Source organism: Melanotaenia boesemani, chromosome 11, assembly GCF_017639745.1.
Source record: "Melanotaenia boesemani isolate fMelBoe1 chromosome 11, fMelBoe1.pri, whole genome shotgun sequence".
NCBI lineage: Eukaryota > Metazoa > Chordata > Actinopteri > Atheriniformes > Melanotaeniidae > Melanotaenia > Melanotaenia boesemani.
Window position 1 is genome coordinate 3,044,374 of NC_055692.1, and position 15,786 is coordinate 3,060,159.

Here is a 15,786-nt window from a genome sequence, read left to right on the forward strand (position 1 = left end):
TTTACAGCAGACACTTTATTTGTCTGATTGGTCCATAAAATTTAGTCGATCACTGACTCTGAGCCTCACACTCAAATATCTCAACATCACCCTCTCTGTATGTGGTCCCTGTTCCTGAGTAATTCATTCTTCCAAATACTCGACACAGAACTTTCTTTCCTGACCACGGCCCATGAAACACGCTGATCTGCAGCAGGTTGTGTTATTATCTGACACCAGGATGAACCAGTCAGATACTTCTAACCCCTTCTGGTACCAGTGGATGCAGCTACCAGCCGAAGTGACCGTATAACCTTCCCAGATTGAAGGGCGGCGACAAAAGTTTCAGTTTTTGTTTAATAAATGCAGACAGTGTGAGATGAGATGCTGATCATACGAGACTGTATTGACCTTATTTTTCACTTTTACTGTTTCTTACATGTTAATTTCATGGAAACTGAGCTGGAAATGAAATAGTAATGAAACAACTGCTCATACATCTGCGCCACTCTCAGCTGACACATCTTCATGAGCATCTCACTCAGCACAGGCGCCGATCCAAGCATTTTAATAATCCGATTAAATCAGAGTCAGACAAAAGTCTTTGCTACAAAGAGATTAACAGAGCTGCAAGATGTTGACAGATATAGTGGAGCAAGCAGGGACAAGCAGATGACAAAGTGCAGACTTTTACAGGAGATCTGGTGGCTTGTTGTTTTCAGCTCGTGGGTTTTTCCCTGTTTGAATCACAGTTTTGATTCATGTCACCATCAGCTGTACAACCACAAAGCAGGAGAAGTTTGGGAAGGAAACAGGAATACAAATAAAATGTCTTTCTGTAGCAAGCGGTCTAAAAGTCAGGCTTTGTGATGGGAAGGGCTCCTATCAGAGCTAATTTCACAGCAACATGCTGCCTTCAAGGCCACATCTTCCATCACATCCATGCATCTTTTAACGGGACCTTTACCCAGCTTTTTTATAATGTGTTGCAGGTATTAACTGTACTTAGGGTTTGTATATCTAACAAAAAAGAATAGGATTCCTACGTCAGTTCAGTTAGTTACTTTAGTTATTTCAAACATGTGATAATCATACATTAATAGACAGACATTAATAATAATAATGAATATAAATATATAAAATAATTTAAAAAAGCAACCATAACTGAAACTACATATTCTATTTACATATCTGAAAACGAGTGGCAGAAGTAAAAACTTATATTATTCCACCCTCTTTTCAAAAAATCAGTAATGTTTAAACACATCAGTATAATAATAATAATAATAATTTTGATATCATTATTACTAACACCCATAACTGAAAATAACACCAAAATACATCAACAAAAATAAATAAACAATATAGATGGACTGACTGACGGATGGATGGACGGATGGACGGATGGACGGATGGATGGATGGATGGATGGATGAATGGATGAATGGATTGGTGGATATATAATTTGTGCCCTTGCAGTTTGTACCTTTTTCCACCAACATGTCCAGCTCAGGATGGTTTAAATCGGTAAACCCTGATCTCTGTTGTGTTTCCACAACCAACTGTACTCTTACTTGGTGGGCGGGGTAAAAGCCAACAGGTTGAGTCTGGTCCTTTCATGAAGCCAAAGTGAACAACATCCAGCCTTACTTTTTTTCCTTAAAATAGGGACAATTTGTGGACAATAATCACAATGGCTCTTAATGTTGAAGCGCAGGGACCCCCAGTGCTCTTTGGGAGATCCCCTTGGGGGTCCCGGACCCCAGGTTGGGAACCACTGATCTAGGGCAACGTTTCTCAAATAAGGGTATTTAGAGACACTCCAGGGGTTACATGAGAAAATAAAAAATGTACATGTTTGTACATTTAAAATAGCTTCTAGATCTGGAAAAGTTTCTTACATCATAATGTGAAATACTGGATATATACTGGATATACTGTTATATACCTGGTTTTACCTGGAATTAAATGGGTGATTGTAAATGTAATAATATGTAAATAAAATAAAGAACAGAATGAAAATAATTGTGCTTTAATCCTTTATTTATTTATTTGTGTTGTGAACCTGCAGATCCTGGCATGGAGACAACCTTCCCTTTGATGGCCAGGGTGGGATTCTCGCTCACGCCTTCTTCCCCCGAACACACCGACAGGGCGACATTCACTTTGACAACGAGGAGTACTGGACGCTTGGAAACCACATGGGTGAGCCTGTGCTGGAGTGTAGGCTGATGGAAGGTGGCTGGCTTTTAGTGAAATGCTGACTTGGGTTAAAAAATAGCTTGAGCTTTTTAATTAGGATTTTTAAATACATATAAAACAGCTACTCCCTGAGCCGCCACCTTATCGTGGTGGAGGAGGTTGGTTTGCGCATCCTGACGATCCTAGCGGCTATGTTGTCGGGGTCTCACGCCCCTAGTAGGGTCACCCATGGCGAACAGGTATCTAGGGGAGGACCAGAGGAAGTGCGGCTCAAATCACCCCTATGATGAGGAGAAAACAAGGACCAAGGTTTCCCTTGCCCGGACGTGGGTCACTGGGGCCCCCCTCTGGAGCCAGGCCTGGAGGAGGGGCACGGAGGCGAGCGCCTGGTGGCCTGGCCTTTGCCCATGGGGCCCGGTCGGGCTCAGCCCAAAAGGGTGACATGGGCCTCTTCTCCTGCGGGCTCACCACCTGCAGGAGGGGCCATAGGGATCGGATGCAGTGTGAGCTGGCCGGCTGCCAGAGGCGGGGACCCTGGCGGTCTGATCCTTGGCTGCAAAAGCTAGCTCTAGGGACGTGGAAGTGAAGAGAGGGGCGGAGCTGTCAACTGATCACCACCTGGTGGTGAGTTGGCTCAGATGGTGAGGGAGGATGCCGGTCAGACCCAAGCGTGTTGTGAGGGTCTGCTGGGAACGTCTGGCAGAGTCCCCTGTCATCTCCGGCAGAGCTTCAACTATGTCTCAGGTGAGGCGGGGGACATTGAGTCCAAATGGGCTGTGTTCTGTGCCTCTATTGTCGAAGCGGCCAGCCGCAGCTGCAGCCATAAGGTCGTCGGTGCCTGTCGTGGCAGTAACCCCCAAACTTGTTGGTGGACACCGGCAGTAAGGGATGCCATTAAGCTGAAGAAGGAGTCCTATCGGGCCTTTTTGGCCTGTGGGACTCCAGAGGCAGCTGATGGGTAAACTCGGGTATGGGAGGAGTTTGGAGAGGCCATGGAGAATGACTTCCAGACAGCTTTGAGGAGATTCTGGTCCACCATCCGGCGGCTCAGGAGGGGAAAGCAGTGCTCCGTCAACACTGTGTACAGTGGGGATGGGGGGCTGCTGACCTCGACTCGGGACGTTGTGAGGCGGTGGAAGGAATACTTCGAAGACCTTTTCAATCCCACCAACACGTCTTCCGATGAGGAAGCAGAGTCTGGGGTAGCTGGTGCTGGCTCTCCTATCTCTGGGGCTGAGGTCGCTGAGGTGGTTAAGAAGCTCCTTGGTGGCAGGGCCCCAGGGGTGGATGAGGTCCACCCAGAGTTCCTTAGCAGTGCGGGTTGGACTCCGCCAAGGCCTTTGTCACCGATTCTGCTCATAACCTTGGACAGAATTTCTAGGCCCAGCCGAGGTGTTGAGGGGATCCGGTTCGGTGGCCTCGGGATTGGGTCTCTGCTCTTTGCAGATGATGTGGTTCTGTTGGCTTCATCGGGCCGTGATCTTCAGCTCTCACTGGAGCGATTCGCAGCCGAGTGTAAACCGGCTGGGATGGGAATCAGCACCTCCAAGTCCGAGACCATGGTTCTCAGCCGGAAATAGATGGAGTGCTCTCTCCGGGTCTGCGATAGGTTCCTGCCCCAAGTGGAGGAGTTTACGTATCTCGGGTCTTGTTCACGAGTGAGGGAAGGATGGAGTGGGAGATTGACAGGCGGATCGGTGGGGCATCTGCAGTGATGCGGATTCTGCATCAGTCTGTCGTGGTGAAGAAGGAGCTGAGCCAAAAGGCAAGGCTCTCGATTTACCGGTCGATCTACGTTCCTACCCTTACCTATGGCCACGAGCTGTGGGTAGTGACCGAAAGAACAAGATCACGAATACAAGCGGCCGAAATGAGTTTTCTCCACAGGGTGGCCAGGCTCTCCCTTAGAGATAGGGTGAGAAGCTTGGTGATCCAGGAGGGGCTCAGAGTAGAGCCGCTGCTCCTCCACATCGAGAGGAGCCAGATGAGGTGGCTCGGGCACCTGGTTAGGACGCCTCCCTGGTGAGGTGTTCCGGGCACGTCCCACCAGAAAGAGGCCCCGGGGAAGACCCAGGACATGCTGGACGGACTACATCTCTCGGCTGGCCTGGGAACGCCTCGGTAAATGTGGCCGGGGAGAGGGAAGTCTGGGTTTCCCTGCTTAGGCAGCTGCCCCCGCGACCCGACTCCAGATAAGCAGCAGAAAATGGATGGATGGATGGATGGATGGATGGATGGATATATAAATAAAACAGATAATTTAAATTATATTTTTGTATGCAACAATTTTAATTAAATGAAAACTAAATCAAGTCTTACATTTTTTACATGCTGGTATTTCTCTATGTCTCAGGGAGAGATACAGTCTGGTATAAACAATATTTTCCTCTGTGATTAATGCTACTTTATGTTCGACAAACTTAACTAAACTAGACTGATTATTCATCTGCTTCCTGACTTATATTTGATTAGTACAGCTGAAGCAATATAGTTTTTAAAATACATACAGGCAGTGGTGTAGTGGTCCATGGAGAAGTGGGAATACTCTACATGTGTTGCCCTTTTTAAAAGTAGCTCAGAAAAACACAGTTTTGGAAACATGATGAGATTTAGTTCCTCCTAATGTCAAGCCCCCCACAACGCCTTGATGCTTACAAGGAAACGTTCTAAGAAATGTGCCTCTAAATTGTCTTTAAATTACTGGCTGCTACTTCGTTAACTATAGTTAAAACCATGTCAGTGGCAGAGGGACTCATCAACTCCAACACAAGAGTAGAGCCCCTCCCCATCATAACTCCCCGGCCCCCCAGTTTGGGCACCCCTTCTTCAGATGACATCTTTAATCGTCTCCTTTTAATTGCCCCCTTGCATCGTTTGTAAAGGCGTCATCATAAACACCTAGTATAAAACGACCTAAAGTCAGACATGTCTGACCCATGAGTGTCATGTGATGGGGTAACTGGGGGCAGAGATGAGTCAGCAGGGAGAGGTTCTGTGTACGACTCAATGGGTGGTGTGTTGGCACTAGTGGGCTCAGGTAGCAAAATCCCCACCATCTGCTGCTGAAAGCAGGTCAAAACAAATGCTTACAACAGTTTCCAAACAGTGTTTGAACCAGGTGTGCACCCTCCTCCCCTCACCCTGCAGGCACAGACCTCCTCCAGGTTGCCGCCCATGAGTTCGGGCATGTCCTGGGCCTGCAGCACTCACCGATCCAGGGAGCCATCATGTCTGCCTACTACTCCTTCTCCTACCCTCTCAGGCTGAGTGAGGATGACAAGCGAGGCATCCAGTACCTGTACGGACGTCCCCCGGAGGTCGTGCCATCAACGCCACCCCCACCCCCACCCCCACCAACACCACCAGTTTACATGGAAACCAACGAAATCAGTGTAAGTAGATCCTGGTCACATGCAGATTTTTGGACTGTTTTAGCAGAATTTTAGCCCAAATCTGTTTTGTGTGATCGATACTGCGTGTTCAATGCTGCTGGGTGGCACATAGATTTCTTTTTGGATAAATGAACCTTTGGCAGACACTACAGACTGCAAAAAACAAGGTGACCTAAAATACACTAAAATGGAAGCTGTCTCGTTTGCCCCCTGGTGGCTGACTGCAGTCATAAACCCCAACAGACAGGAAGTGAGCCGAAATTTAAATAAATTCTACATTTCTGTTGATACCCTGCTATTTTATGTCCACGTGTTTATTTTTATAATAGGTAGTTAATTAGTTATTTCATGTTATGAAAAGGTACCTCATATTGACATTTCACTCATCAGAGCTGTACCAGAAAAGCATTAGTTACTTTTATCTAGACAAACATACATACATTTTCTTTATATAGCACACTTTAAAATCTAACGACATTTCAAGGTAATTCACTGTTCTAAGATAAACAAGGTTAAAAGTAATAGTTATAAAATGGTCAAGATTACAACAAAATGGTTCTAAAATAACGATATGAAAAGTGGAATTCAATTTACAGTTAAGAACATAACCAAAAAAAATAAAAATAAAAAATAGAGGCAGTCGGCTACAAGACTACCGTCCACAAACGCTTCATTCCTTCCTTTAGAAACTTTACATTTACGTGTATTTCTAAATGTGGAAATGAACATGTGTATTATTTCCAGCCCGACGCCTGCCAGACGGACTTTGATGCGGTGTCTTTGATCCGAGGGGAGCTGTTCTTCTTTAAGTCGGGCTACGTTTGGAGGATCAGGGACGGGCAGCTGGAGAGCGGTTACCCAGCGCTGGTGTCCCGACACTGGAAAGGGATTCCCTACAACATCGACGCCACCTTTGAAGACAAGTCAGGAAATATTTGGTTCTTTCAAGGTGGGCAGTTTTCAGTTTTTCATGAGTGATAGAGAAAAAACAGCAGATATAAAGACGTTTAAATAAAACCGATTCCATAACACGGTGTTTCCCAATCCAGGTCCTCGGGACCCCCTGCCCTGCATGTTTTAGATGTAACCCTACTTTAACACCTGAATTAAATGAATGGCTCGTTAACAGGCTGCAAAGAACTTGAGGAAGTTCATTGATTTGGGTCAGGTGTGTTGGAGTAGGAACACGTCTAAGATAGTCTAAGATTGTTTCCCAATCCAAGGCAGGGGGTCCCGAGGACCTGGATTGGGAAACACTGCCATAACAGATGTTGAAACTAAGAAATTTGACCATTTCATGGAAAATATGAGCTCATTTTAAATCTGATGGCAGCATAACATCTGTAAAAGGTTGGAACAAAGGGCTGGAAAAGTAACTGGTAAGAATCAGAAACACCTGGAGGAGCATTGGACAACTAATCAGGTTACCTGGCAGCAGGTCAGTAACATGACTGGTATAAAAGGAGCATTTCAGAGAGGCAGAGTCTCTCAGATGGAAAGATGGACAGAGGTTCATCAATCTGAGACAAACTGGATCTAAAACTGGAACAATTTCAGAAAAATGTTCCTCAGACTTCAAAGATCCACCATCTACAGTGTAGAAAATCCACAGATTCGCAGAATCAGGAGGGAATCTCTGTGTGCATGGGACAAGGCTGGATGCTGGCGATCTTCTGCATTAAAAGCAGACATGATTCTCTACTTGAAACTAATGCATGAAGGAAGACTTCCAGAAACCACTGTCTGTGAACATAGTTCACTCTGAAATCCACAAATGCAGGTTAAAGCTCCATCATGCAGAGAAGAAGTCAAATGTGAACAGGAACCAGAACCAGGTGAAGATAACAATGACATCCCAGCAGAGTAATGCAGGGTGCTGGGCCAAAAAGATTTAATGTGACGTTTCAGGCACCTGCTCTTCTTCTCATGTCTGAAGAGTATTTTTATTCTATTTGCTTCTTATTTATAAATAAATAACATTAGATTAAAATACTTCTTTTTATGCTGAATTCATTATGACTCATGTGTAAAGACCCATCAACTGCACTTAAAGTGAAACATGAAAAAGATGCATTGTCTCTGTAGGCGAGAACTACTGGGTGTTCGATGCCGAGATGAAGATCAGGGGGCCGGAGCCCATCAGGGGATTGGGGATGTCCGTTACCGGGATCCAGGCGGCGCTGCGCTGGGGCCACGACTCCAACTACAACACCTACTTCTTTAAGTCTGGCAGCTACTGGAGGTTCAGCCCCCGGGACAACCGAGTCGAGTCCTACTACCCACGCAGGATGCAGGACTGGAGCGGCATCCCCGATGATGTGGACGCTGCCTTCAGGGACATCTACGGTACGGGCCAAACAAAGAACCTTAGCGAGTTATTCAAGTTTTGGACGTTTTGAGCGACGTCATTGGTTGTATGTTAGCTAGCATTACATACACACTAAACGATAGTGAGTAAATCGTAATGGGGTAAATGATGCAAAACTTTATTTAATGGATCACAAAACAGATCACTGACTTTTAATCTCTTTAAATAAGCAAGATGATCCTACTTGTACAATTTCTATTACTGGGGAGATTTTGGATTAGCATATCTTACAGATACTGACCTTGTATTTTATAAATACTGTATGTTTGGGACAGATTAACCATCTCAGCAGTATGATGGAGCATTGCTTTTATTCAGTCATGTGATTAGTTTTGTGTGATATTCTTTTTTTTTAGTTTCACATGTATTTCATCTTCAGCAGAAAGACAGCTGGGACATCCTGGTAAATGAAGCTAAAACATTAGCTCAAGTTAAAATCAGCTCAACTCACACGTTGTTGCTAAGCAACCACACTCTTGACGAGTGAAACCAAAAAGCAGCTGCAGCTTTTATGACCTCATGACCTTTAATTAGCCCCAACATATGGTCAGCTAACAGAGAAGGACCATAACCAACTGAAGCTGAGTCACTTTAATGAAGGGAATACTAAAAAAACTCCTTTTGATCCAAATAATAGGATCAAAGGAAACTTTTCTCTACATCTTTTCGTAAAATCCTTGGCTCGCTCTCCCTTTTTTATGACTTCACGGTTGAACTCTGAAGTAACCTGGATCAGTTTCATGATTTGAATTCCAGCGATCATGAACATGGTCATCACACACACTCTGACCACCACTTCATGCTTCGCATAACTAATGAGGAGGATGTGACATCATCTGAATACAAGCAAAAGAGGAAAAAATGCTTTAAAAAACTATTTTATTTAAGGCCAGTGGTGGTTCTATTTGTTTGGTTTTTCTACCTGTTTGTCAGGTTATGTCAAACCTGTGGGATTTTACTGCATTTTTCCTGGTTTTAAATGTGCTTGCAGCTAGCTTTCATTCTTAAAGCTTTCCAGGCTCCTGACCAACATCAGGTTCTCACTTCGTGGTCTCACATCTGATCAAAGTGCTTGCTGCTAGAAAATAAACGGATTCATTTATGTTTTTTCCAGGCTACGCTCACTTTGTGCGAGGACGGCAGTACTGGAAGTTCGATCCTGTGCACATGAACTCGTTGGAAGGTTACCCTCGCTCCATCGGCGTGGATTTTTTCGGCTGTAGAAACATGTGAGTCAGATGAGAATCACACTGGCTGATGTTTCTTTCTTTTTTTAATTAAGAAGATTTTGTGGAACAAAGACATTTGTGTTGCGGATTCAAGAGGATGAGATGATCTCCTTTAAATCTTTTTATACTTCACTTCATTTATTGATACTCAGATCAATCTCGGCCTTCTCAGGAAAACCACGTAACGTTCCCTCAGACTCGGCACCTCCTGTGCAGCTACACTCAAATTTATTTTGCACATTTTTTGTCACCATGAGGCTGAGATCTGGGCCCTGTATTACTTGTGTGTGAAATTGATGTGAACTGCACCGCTCCAACCTTCTTTCTCTGAGCTGGACAGCGAGATTTTGGTTCACGGACAGAGTTGCTGTAAACTGTCTGATTTCCTGTGGCCAGTGTTTGCTGTTTCAGCGGGTTCGGGTTTTTATCAGTGACGTTTGCGTTGAGCCTCCAGTGTTTGAAGAGTGACATCAAACTTGCAGCAGCAGGCGGTGGGTTAGTAAAATAACTGTTGTTGGTGGCAAAGAGTTTAGTTTCTACCCCAGAAATCACACAATGGTTTACTGTTTGATCAGACTGCAGTTCATTTCCTGCCTGTTTGACCTGCAGCAGAGGGCGAAAAAAAGATTTTTCACTTGATAATCGAGCACCAAAACATAGCCTCAATTCCAAAACAGCTAAATGTCTGGGTAAGATGTAAATAAAAACAATACAATGATTTACAGATCTCATAAACCAATATTTAACTCCCAGTAGAGCACAAACAGCATCAGATGATGAAACTGAGACATTTCACTATTTGATGGAAAATATGAGCTGATATGAATCTGATGCAGCAACATGTCTGTAAAGGTTGGAACAAAAGGCTGGAAAAGTACCTGGTAAGAACCAGGAACACCTGGTGGAGCAGTGGACAACTAATCAGGTTAACTGGCAGCAGGTCAGTAACATGACTGGGTATAAAAGGAGCATTTCAGAGAGGCAGAGTCTCTCAGAGGGAAAGCTGGACAGAGCTTCACCAATCTGAGACAAACTGGATCTAAAACTGTGGAACAAGGGAGGCCTTGCAGATATCAGCAAGATAATACTAAACCATCTAATGGATCACAGCAGCATGGCTTTACAGGAGAAGAGTCCGGCTGCTGAACTGGCCTGCCTGCAGTCCAGACTCATCATTAACAGAAAGCATCTGGAGCATCATGGAAGTAAAAATCCAGGAACAAAGGTCCAGGATTGCAGCTGAGCTGTGTTCACAGACAGTGGTTTCTGGAAGTCTTCCTGAACCCATGCAGTGGTTTCCAGTAGAGAATCATGTCTGGTCTGAATGCTGGCTTGCCTGAGGGCCTCTAAATCATCACTATCAGTTTGACATTCAGCCTTGTCCCTCGCGCACAGAGATTCTTCCTGATTCTCTGAATATTTTGATATTATACACTGTAGACATCTTTAAAGTTTGCATAATTTAACATTGAAAAACATTTTTCTGTACTTTTTTTTTTTACAATTCTTAGAGCCAGTTTGTCTCAGATTGTTGAAGCTCTGTCCATCTTTCCATCTGAGAGACTCTGCCTCTCTGAAATGCTCCTTTTATACAAATGTTATTGACCTGCTGCCAGTTAACCTGATTAGTTGTCAAATTCTCCTCCAGGTGTTTCTGGTTTGAACCAGTTACTTTTCCAGCCTTTTGTTGCAGCGTTTTACAGACATGTTGCTGCCATCAGATTCAAAATAAGTTCATATTTTCCATAACATAATAAAATGTGTCATTTCTGATATGTTATCTAACTGTGTAAATTAAAGCATATTTTATAGAGCATCCTAACTTTTGGGGGAATGGAGACTCAGCCAGTCTTCAGTTTCATTGTTGTCAACAGTCAAGTTTGACCCACAACTCCATCCTCTACAGAAAGGTTAAGATCAGGTGTTGATGGTTGTGATGTTTACACCAGTTCTCCAGTCCAGTTAAACAGCTGCAGAAGAAGAGTGAGCAGCGTGTACCTGCCGTGTGAGGGAGGTTACAGTCTCGTCAGTCTGCTTCATGTGATGATTTATTTACTCACGTTGCTTTTACTGCACTTTATCTAATTTACTTTTTACTGATAAACCAACTTTTCCACCTCAGCCAAGCATAAGATGTTTGCTATATTATGGCATTTATATTTATATTTAGCTTAAGTTTCTCATGTGTTCACTGTTTGTTTTGTTTTTGTTTGTTTTTTTGTTGTGCACATATTGAAAATATGGAGAAAAAAAGATGTAAGGATAAAATCAGAGATCCAAACTGGATACGCTGACATTCGGTTTTCTGATGGAAACGCGTAACAGAAACAGCTTGTATAGCTTTTTGTTGTTGTTTTTTTTCCAGTCATTCTTGCTATGAATGAGCCAAAACACAACCAAAGGTAGCAACTAATCAACACAGGTGTTAGACCTTGACGAGCAGGGTCCATGTGATGTAAATGTGCCGGTTTATGAGTCCGCCACTCCTGTGGATGATGATACTCTGGGTATACAGTGCTGTGAATACGTCCTGAGCCACCCCTCATTTATTTATATTCTGTTTCAAGGAGACAAAATTCTCTTAATGTTTTTGAAGAGGACTGAAGGCCTTTCACAGTTTTCTTTGAGCATTTTTGGCTTTTTCCACTCATTTTCAGTCCAGTCCTTGAACCTATACATATCCAGAGGAATTGATGGTTTTTTTGTTTTTTTTCCTTCTGGTCATTTAAAGGTCCATTTATGCTCTCCATTTCATCCATCTTTTGTATACGTTATGTGTGTAATTTGGGCCAAATTCGCTGCCCTCTGATGCAATCCCTGACGGAGCAAACGGAGTAGTACCACCAGAAACCTTGGGGGGCAGTGTTGAGCAATATAGCTGTTGTGCGACCTGTGAAGGGAACAAAGAAGCTGTAACGCATTTCTGGGCCACTGCCGTTAACTGTGCTGCCTCTTTTACGTCTCCTTCTGAGAATGTACGTTATGATCTGGTTCACAGTCACGATGTTTGTTATTGTTTGAAACTCTGAACTCTGCACTGCCCTCTGGTGGATGTATTAGCTAACAACCATGCCAACGTAAGGGATGCATGAAAATATGAAGTTTATTTAGGTAGTAAAGGGAGCATAAACGGACCTGAACACTGATCTATGAATCATTCAAGCATAAAAATGGCTCCTAATTTAAGGAACGAACCAGGAATTAACTAATTTAAAATTGGATCTTTAGGCTTTGTTACTCGTGGCACACAAAGATGCATAAAAACAGCAAGTTGATCCATCTACTGTTGGCTGAAGCCTCGTCAGAAATGGTCTCCATAGAAAAATGGTTGTCTAGAAGCCATTCTTAAAGAAGAGAAACAGGGATAAAAGGCTGAGGTGTGTTAGAACTGGACTAAACATCAGTCAAAACAGGTCTAATGGAGGGATGGATCCTCCCCAGAACCAGTGAATCAATGTGGGATCATCTGGACAATGAACGGAACAAAAGGCAGAAACAAAGAAGAGCTTTGGAAAGTCCTTCAAAAAGTCAGGAGAACTATTCCTGAAGACTATGTTGAGGATTAGTAGGAACTAGTTTAGATATTAGCACTTAATCACATGTTCAAGGAGATTTATTAATAAAAAAAACATTAATTATAGGGCACCACAGGGAGATACTGGAAACTAATGACTAAATATTGGTATCATTCTCAAGGATCTGTTGATCTGGGAAAGATTTAATTTTCCATAGAAGAAAAGTCCTTCAAGAGGCCTGGTGAACTATTCCTGTATACTAATTAAAGAAAGATTGTCTCTGAGGGTTCAAACTGTGTTGAGGAATGAAGCTGCCCTGGCCAAATATTTACTTTCAAGTTAATTAAACAAGAACTAAATATAATTATTTTTTTTTACTTTATATAATGTATTTCCATCTGTAATTACATGTGTTAATAAATTGGTGTTCACATTTTCCTTGTAATAAGTAAATAAATAAGGGGTGATTTCAGGTTTTTGTTTTTTTGCACGGTGCTGTATGACACACAGTCCTTCAAGCAGACTGATCTTTGTATCGTCAGGCTCCTGGGCCTGCTGCATCACTTTCAGCCTGGACCACCCGTACGCAAAACGTTTATGTATCTGTGTGGATCTTTGATGTTTAAACAAAGAAAAAAAACATTTGAGAGCTCAAAAAACAGCAGAAAATTCCTCTTGGAGTATTGTTCTCTGAAATATTTTTAGGCTAACTCAGGTGTGTTACTGAATAAAACATGTCATAATTGGTCATTTCAGGCTGTTTTTTCACTATAGTTTATATTTCACAGGGAGGGCAGGTTTATTCCATGTTTTTTATTATTTTAAACCTTATGTAATCCACTCGAATTTAAATAATTTATATATTACTAGTGTTGAAAGCAGAAGAAAAGGTGATACCTCTGCTGTGTCACGTTCTGATGTCACTTCTCTGATGTGAAGATGCTGATAGTCAGTCACAGGACAAGCTTCAGGGCGCCATCTAGAGGTGACTCCACGCGCTGCAGGAGATCTTTCCTCATTCTTAGTGTCATCTTGGATGAAGTCATTGCTTATCAATCACGCGGTGCTCTGTTCTCAATTGATCAATGAGATATTCAGGGACAGCAGCTGCGGTGAAGACCAGCGGTTCTCAACCTGCACACATCAGCAACAAATTTTTCTTTCAAAAAGTTTCCAGACAAAATGTTTTCGTCACTTATCACATACAGGACCTTGGGAGATGGATAGCAGTAAAGAAATAAGGTTTAACTTCAAAATGTTGTTCTTTTTTGCCTCCTTTTACTATTTTGTACTAATATTAATAACATTTCACTTACAATTTACATATTATTTGACAGCTTTATTTTAAAAATTAAAGAAAAAGGAATCACATTACTCACAATCTACAGTTCCAAAATTCCTAGTAATTTATTCAGGTTTTACTGGAATGGAGGTGGAATTACACCAGTTTGTGTGGCAACATTTATGTCTATAACATGTTAATTTCGTTGCACATGTCTGTGTAACGACAATAAAGTCTAAAGTCTGAATAATCCCCCTGCTTTAAACATTTTGTGATGAAGTGTTAAAAGCAAATGCTTTGATGCGGCAGGAAGGTGACATGCTGCAGTCAGGTTAGTTCCTATTAGCTGCAACAGACATAAAAACTCAGCACAGGTTGATTGGCTTTTGATTTGTTGTTCAGAGGAATTTATTGTGTAAAAAAGCTGCTCATACTTCCCCGCATAATCATTTCCCTGCAATTAGCAGCAGCACAGTTGTTTACAGCTTCCATCCAGTTAAAAAAACTAAATATTTCCTTTGATGTATAAGATAGATTTCTGTGTAACATAACACTACATTTATAGCCATGATATGAATTTTACTGCAAACAAATTGCTAGACTGAGAAATGGTGAATTAGTGCAGATTTTGGGGTAATTTGCTTATATAACATGAACACAGGGGATAAGACAGAGATAAACATGAAGAGCTGGAGTAAAATAAATACCATGATGGAGAAGATAATCTGTAACTGACTGCAAGTTTCCTGCATTAAAGTCATGGTTAGCTCAGAGTAAATAAAGCCTAAAAAATTATATTCTCTCAGTCTTCTAAATTTTAGATATTGATTGAAACAGGGTTGCTAAAGTTAACATTAGCTCTTAGGTTAGCTAACATTAGCTGTAGCAAACTTAGCTAACATTAGCTGTAGCAAACTTAGCTAACATTAGCTGTAGCAAACTTAGCTAACATTAGCTGTAGCAAACTTAGCTAACATTAGCTGTAGCAAACTTAGCTAACAATAGCTGTAGCACACTTAGCTAACGTTAACTGTAGCAAACTTAGGTTGCTACAGCTAATGTTAGCTAACAAACATCAGATAAACATGTTAACTCTGGCTGCTGAGGCAGAGGAAGATGACTTGTGAGAAAGGGTGGAAATGGTTTTGGAAGGTTTACATTCTTTTTGAATAGTAAAAGACCCACCTTTCAGACTGGTTAGGCTTATATAATTCATTTCCATTTTCCGTGTGGAGTTAACAAAGACACTGAATCCAAAGTTTATTATTAAAACAAGTCAAATGCAAAGATTTTATAGCAGTTCTAGCAAACTCTGCATCACTTACGCATTGCAGGCTAGTTGACTTTGGAATAATTTTGTTTGTTAGCTTACTGTTAAGTGTTATTTTAAGATTTACAATATGGTACGCATTTCTGCTTTTATTCTTCTTTTTTTTTCTTTTTTTTTTTTCCTGATTTGTTTTTGTATTAGATAAACAGAATTGTTGGTCACGGCTAAATAATGCAGCGTAAAACGTTAAAAATGTTAAAAGGTTTCCATATAACGTTTAATTAATCTGCTATAAAACCTTAGAGGTTTGAGGGTTTCTTTTTCTCATGTGGCTCCATTTTGGTTAGCCATTAGCTTAGCTAAAATTTTCCATTTTCGTCAAACAGAGTGCTGTCTGCTGCAGTTTACTGACTGCTAAGATGTAGCCCACATAACATAAAAAGAATAATAAATATTCAAGACTTCCATCTGGTACATAGTATAGTTTAATTAATTGGAGTAAACTATATGATTAGTACAATAAAGTGAATTCTTGAAACCTCATATTAC

The 15,786-nt window shown here is 42.0% G+C and overlaps 1 protein-coding gene across 1 annotated transcript in view; it reads left to right on the forward strand.

Annotated features, from left to right (window-relative positions):
• The window catches only part of mmp11a (matrix metallopeptidase 11a), a 40,022-nt gene extending 29,338 nt beyond the window's left edge, over positions 1-10,684 (forward strand). The window contains exons 4-8 of the mRNA XM_041998918.1: positions 2,051-2,184; positions 5,329-5,573; positions 6,318-6,522; positions 7,659-7,919; positions 9,056-10,684. Coding sequence (XP_041854852.1) covers positions 2,051-2,184; positions 5,329-5,573; positions 6,318-6,522; positions 7,659-7,919; positions 9,056-9,174 — 964 coding nt within the window. The 3' untranslated portion in view covers positions 9,175-10,684. The remainder of the gene's footprint in view (positions 1-2,050; positions 2,185-5,328; positions 5,574-6,317; positions 6,523-7,658; positions 7,920-9,055) is intronic.
• The last annotated feature ends 5,102 nt before the right edge of the window (positions 10,685-15,786 follow it).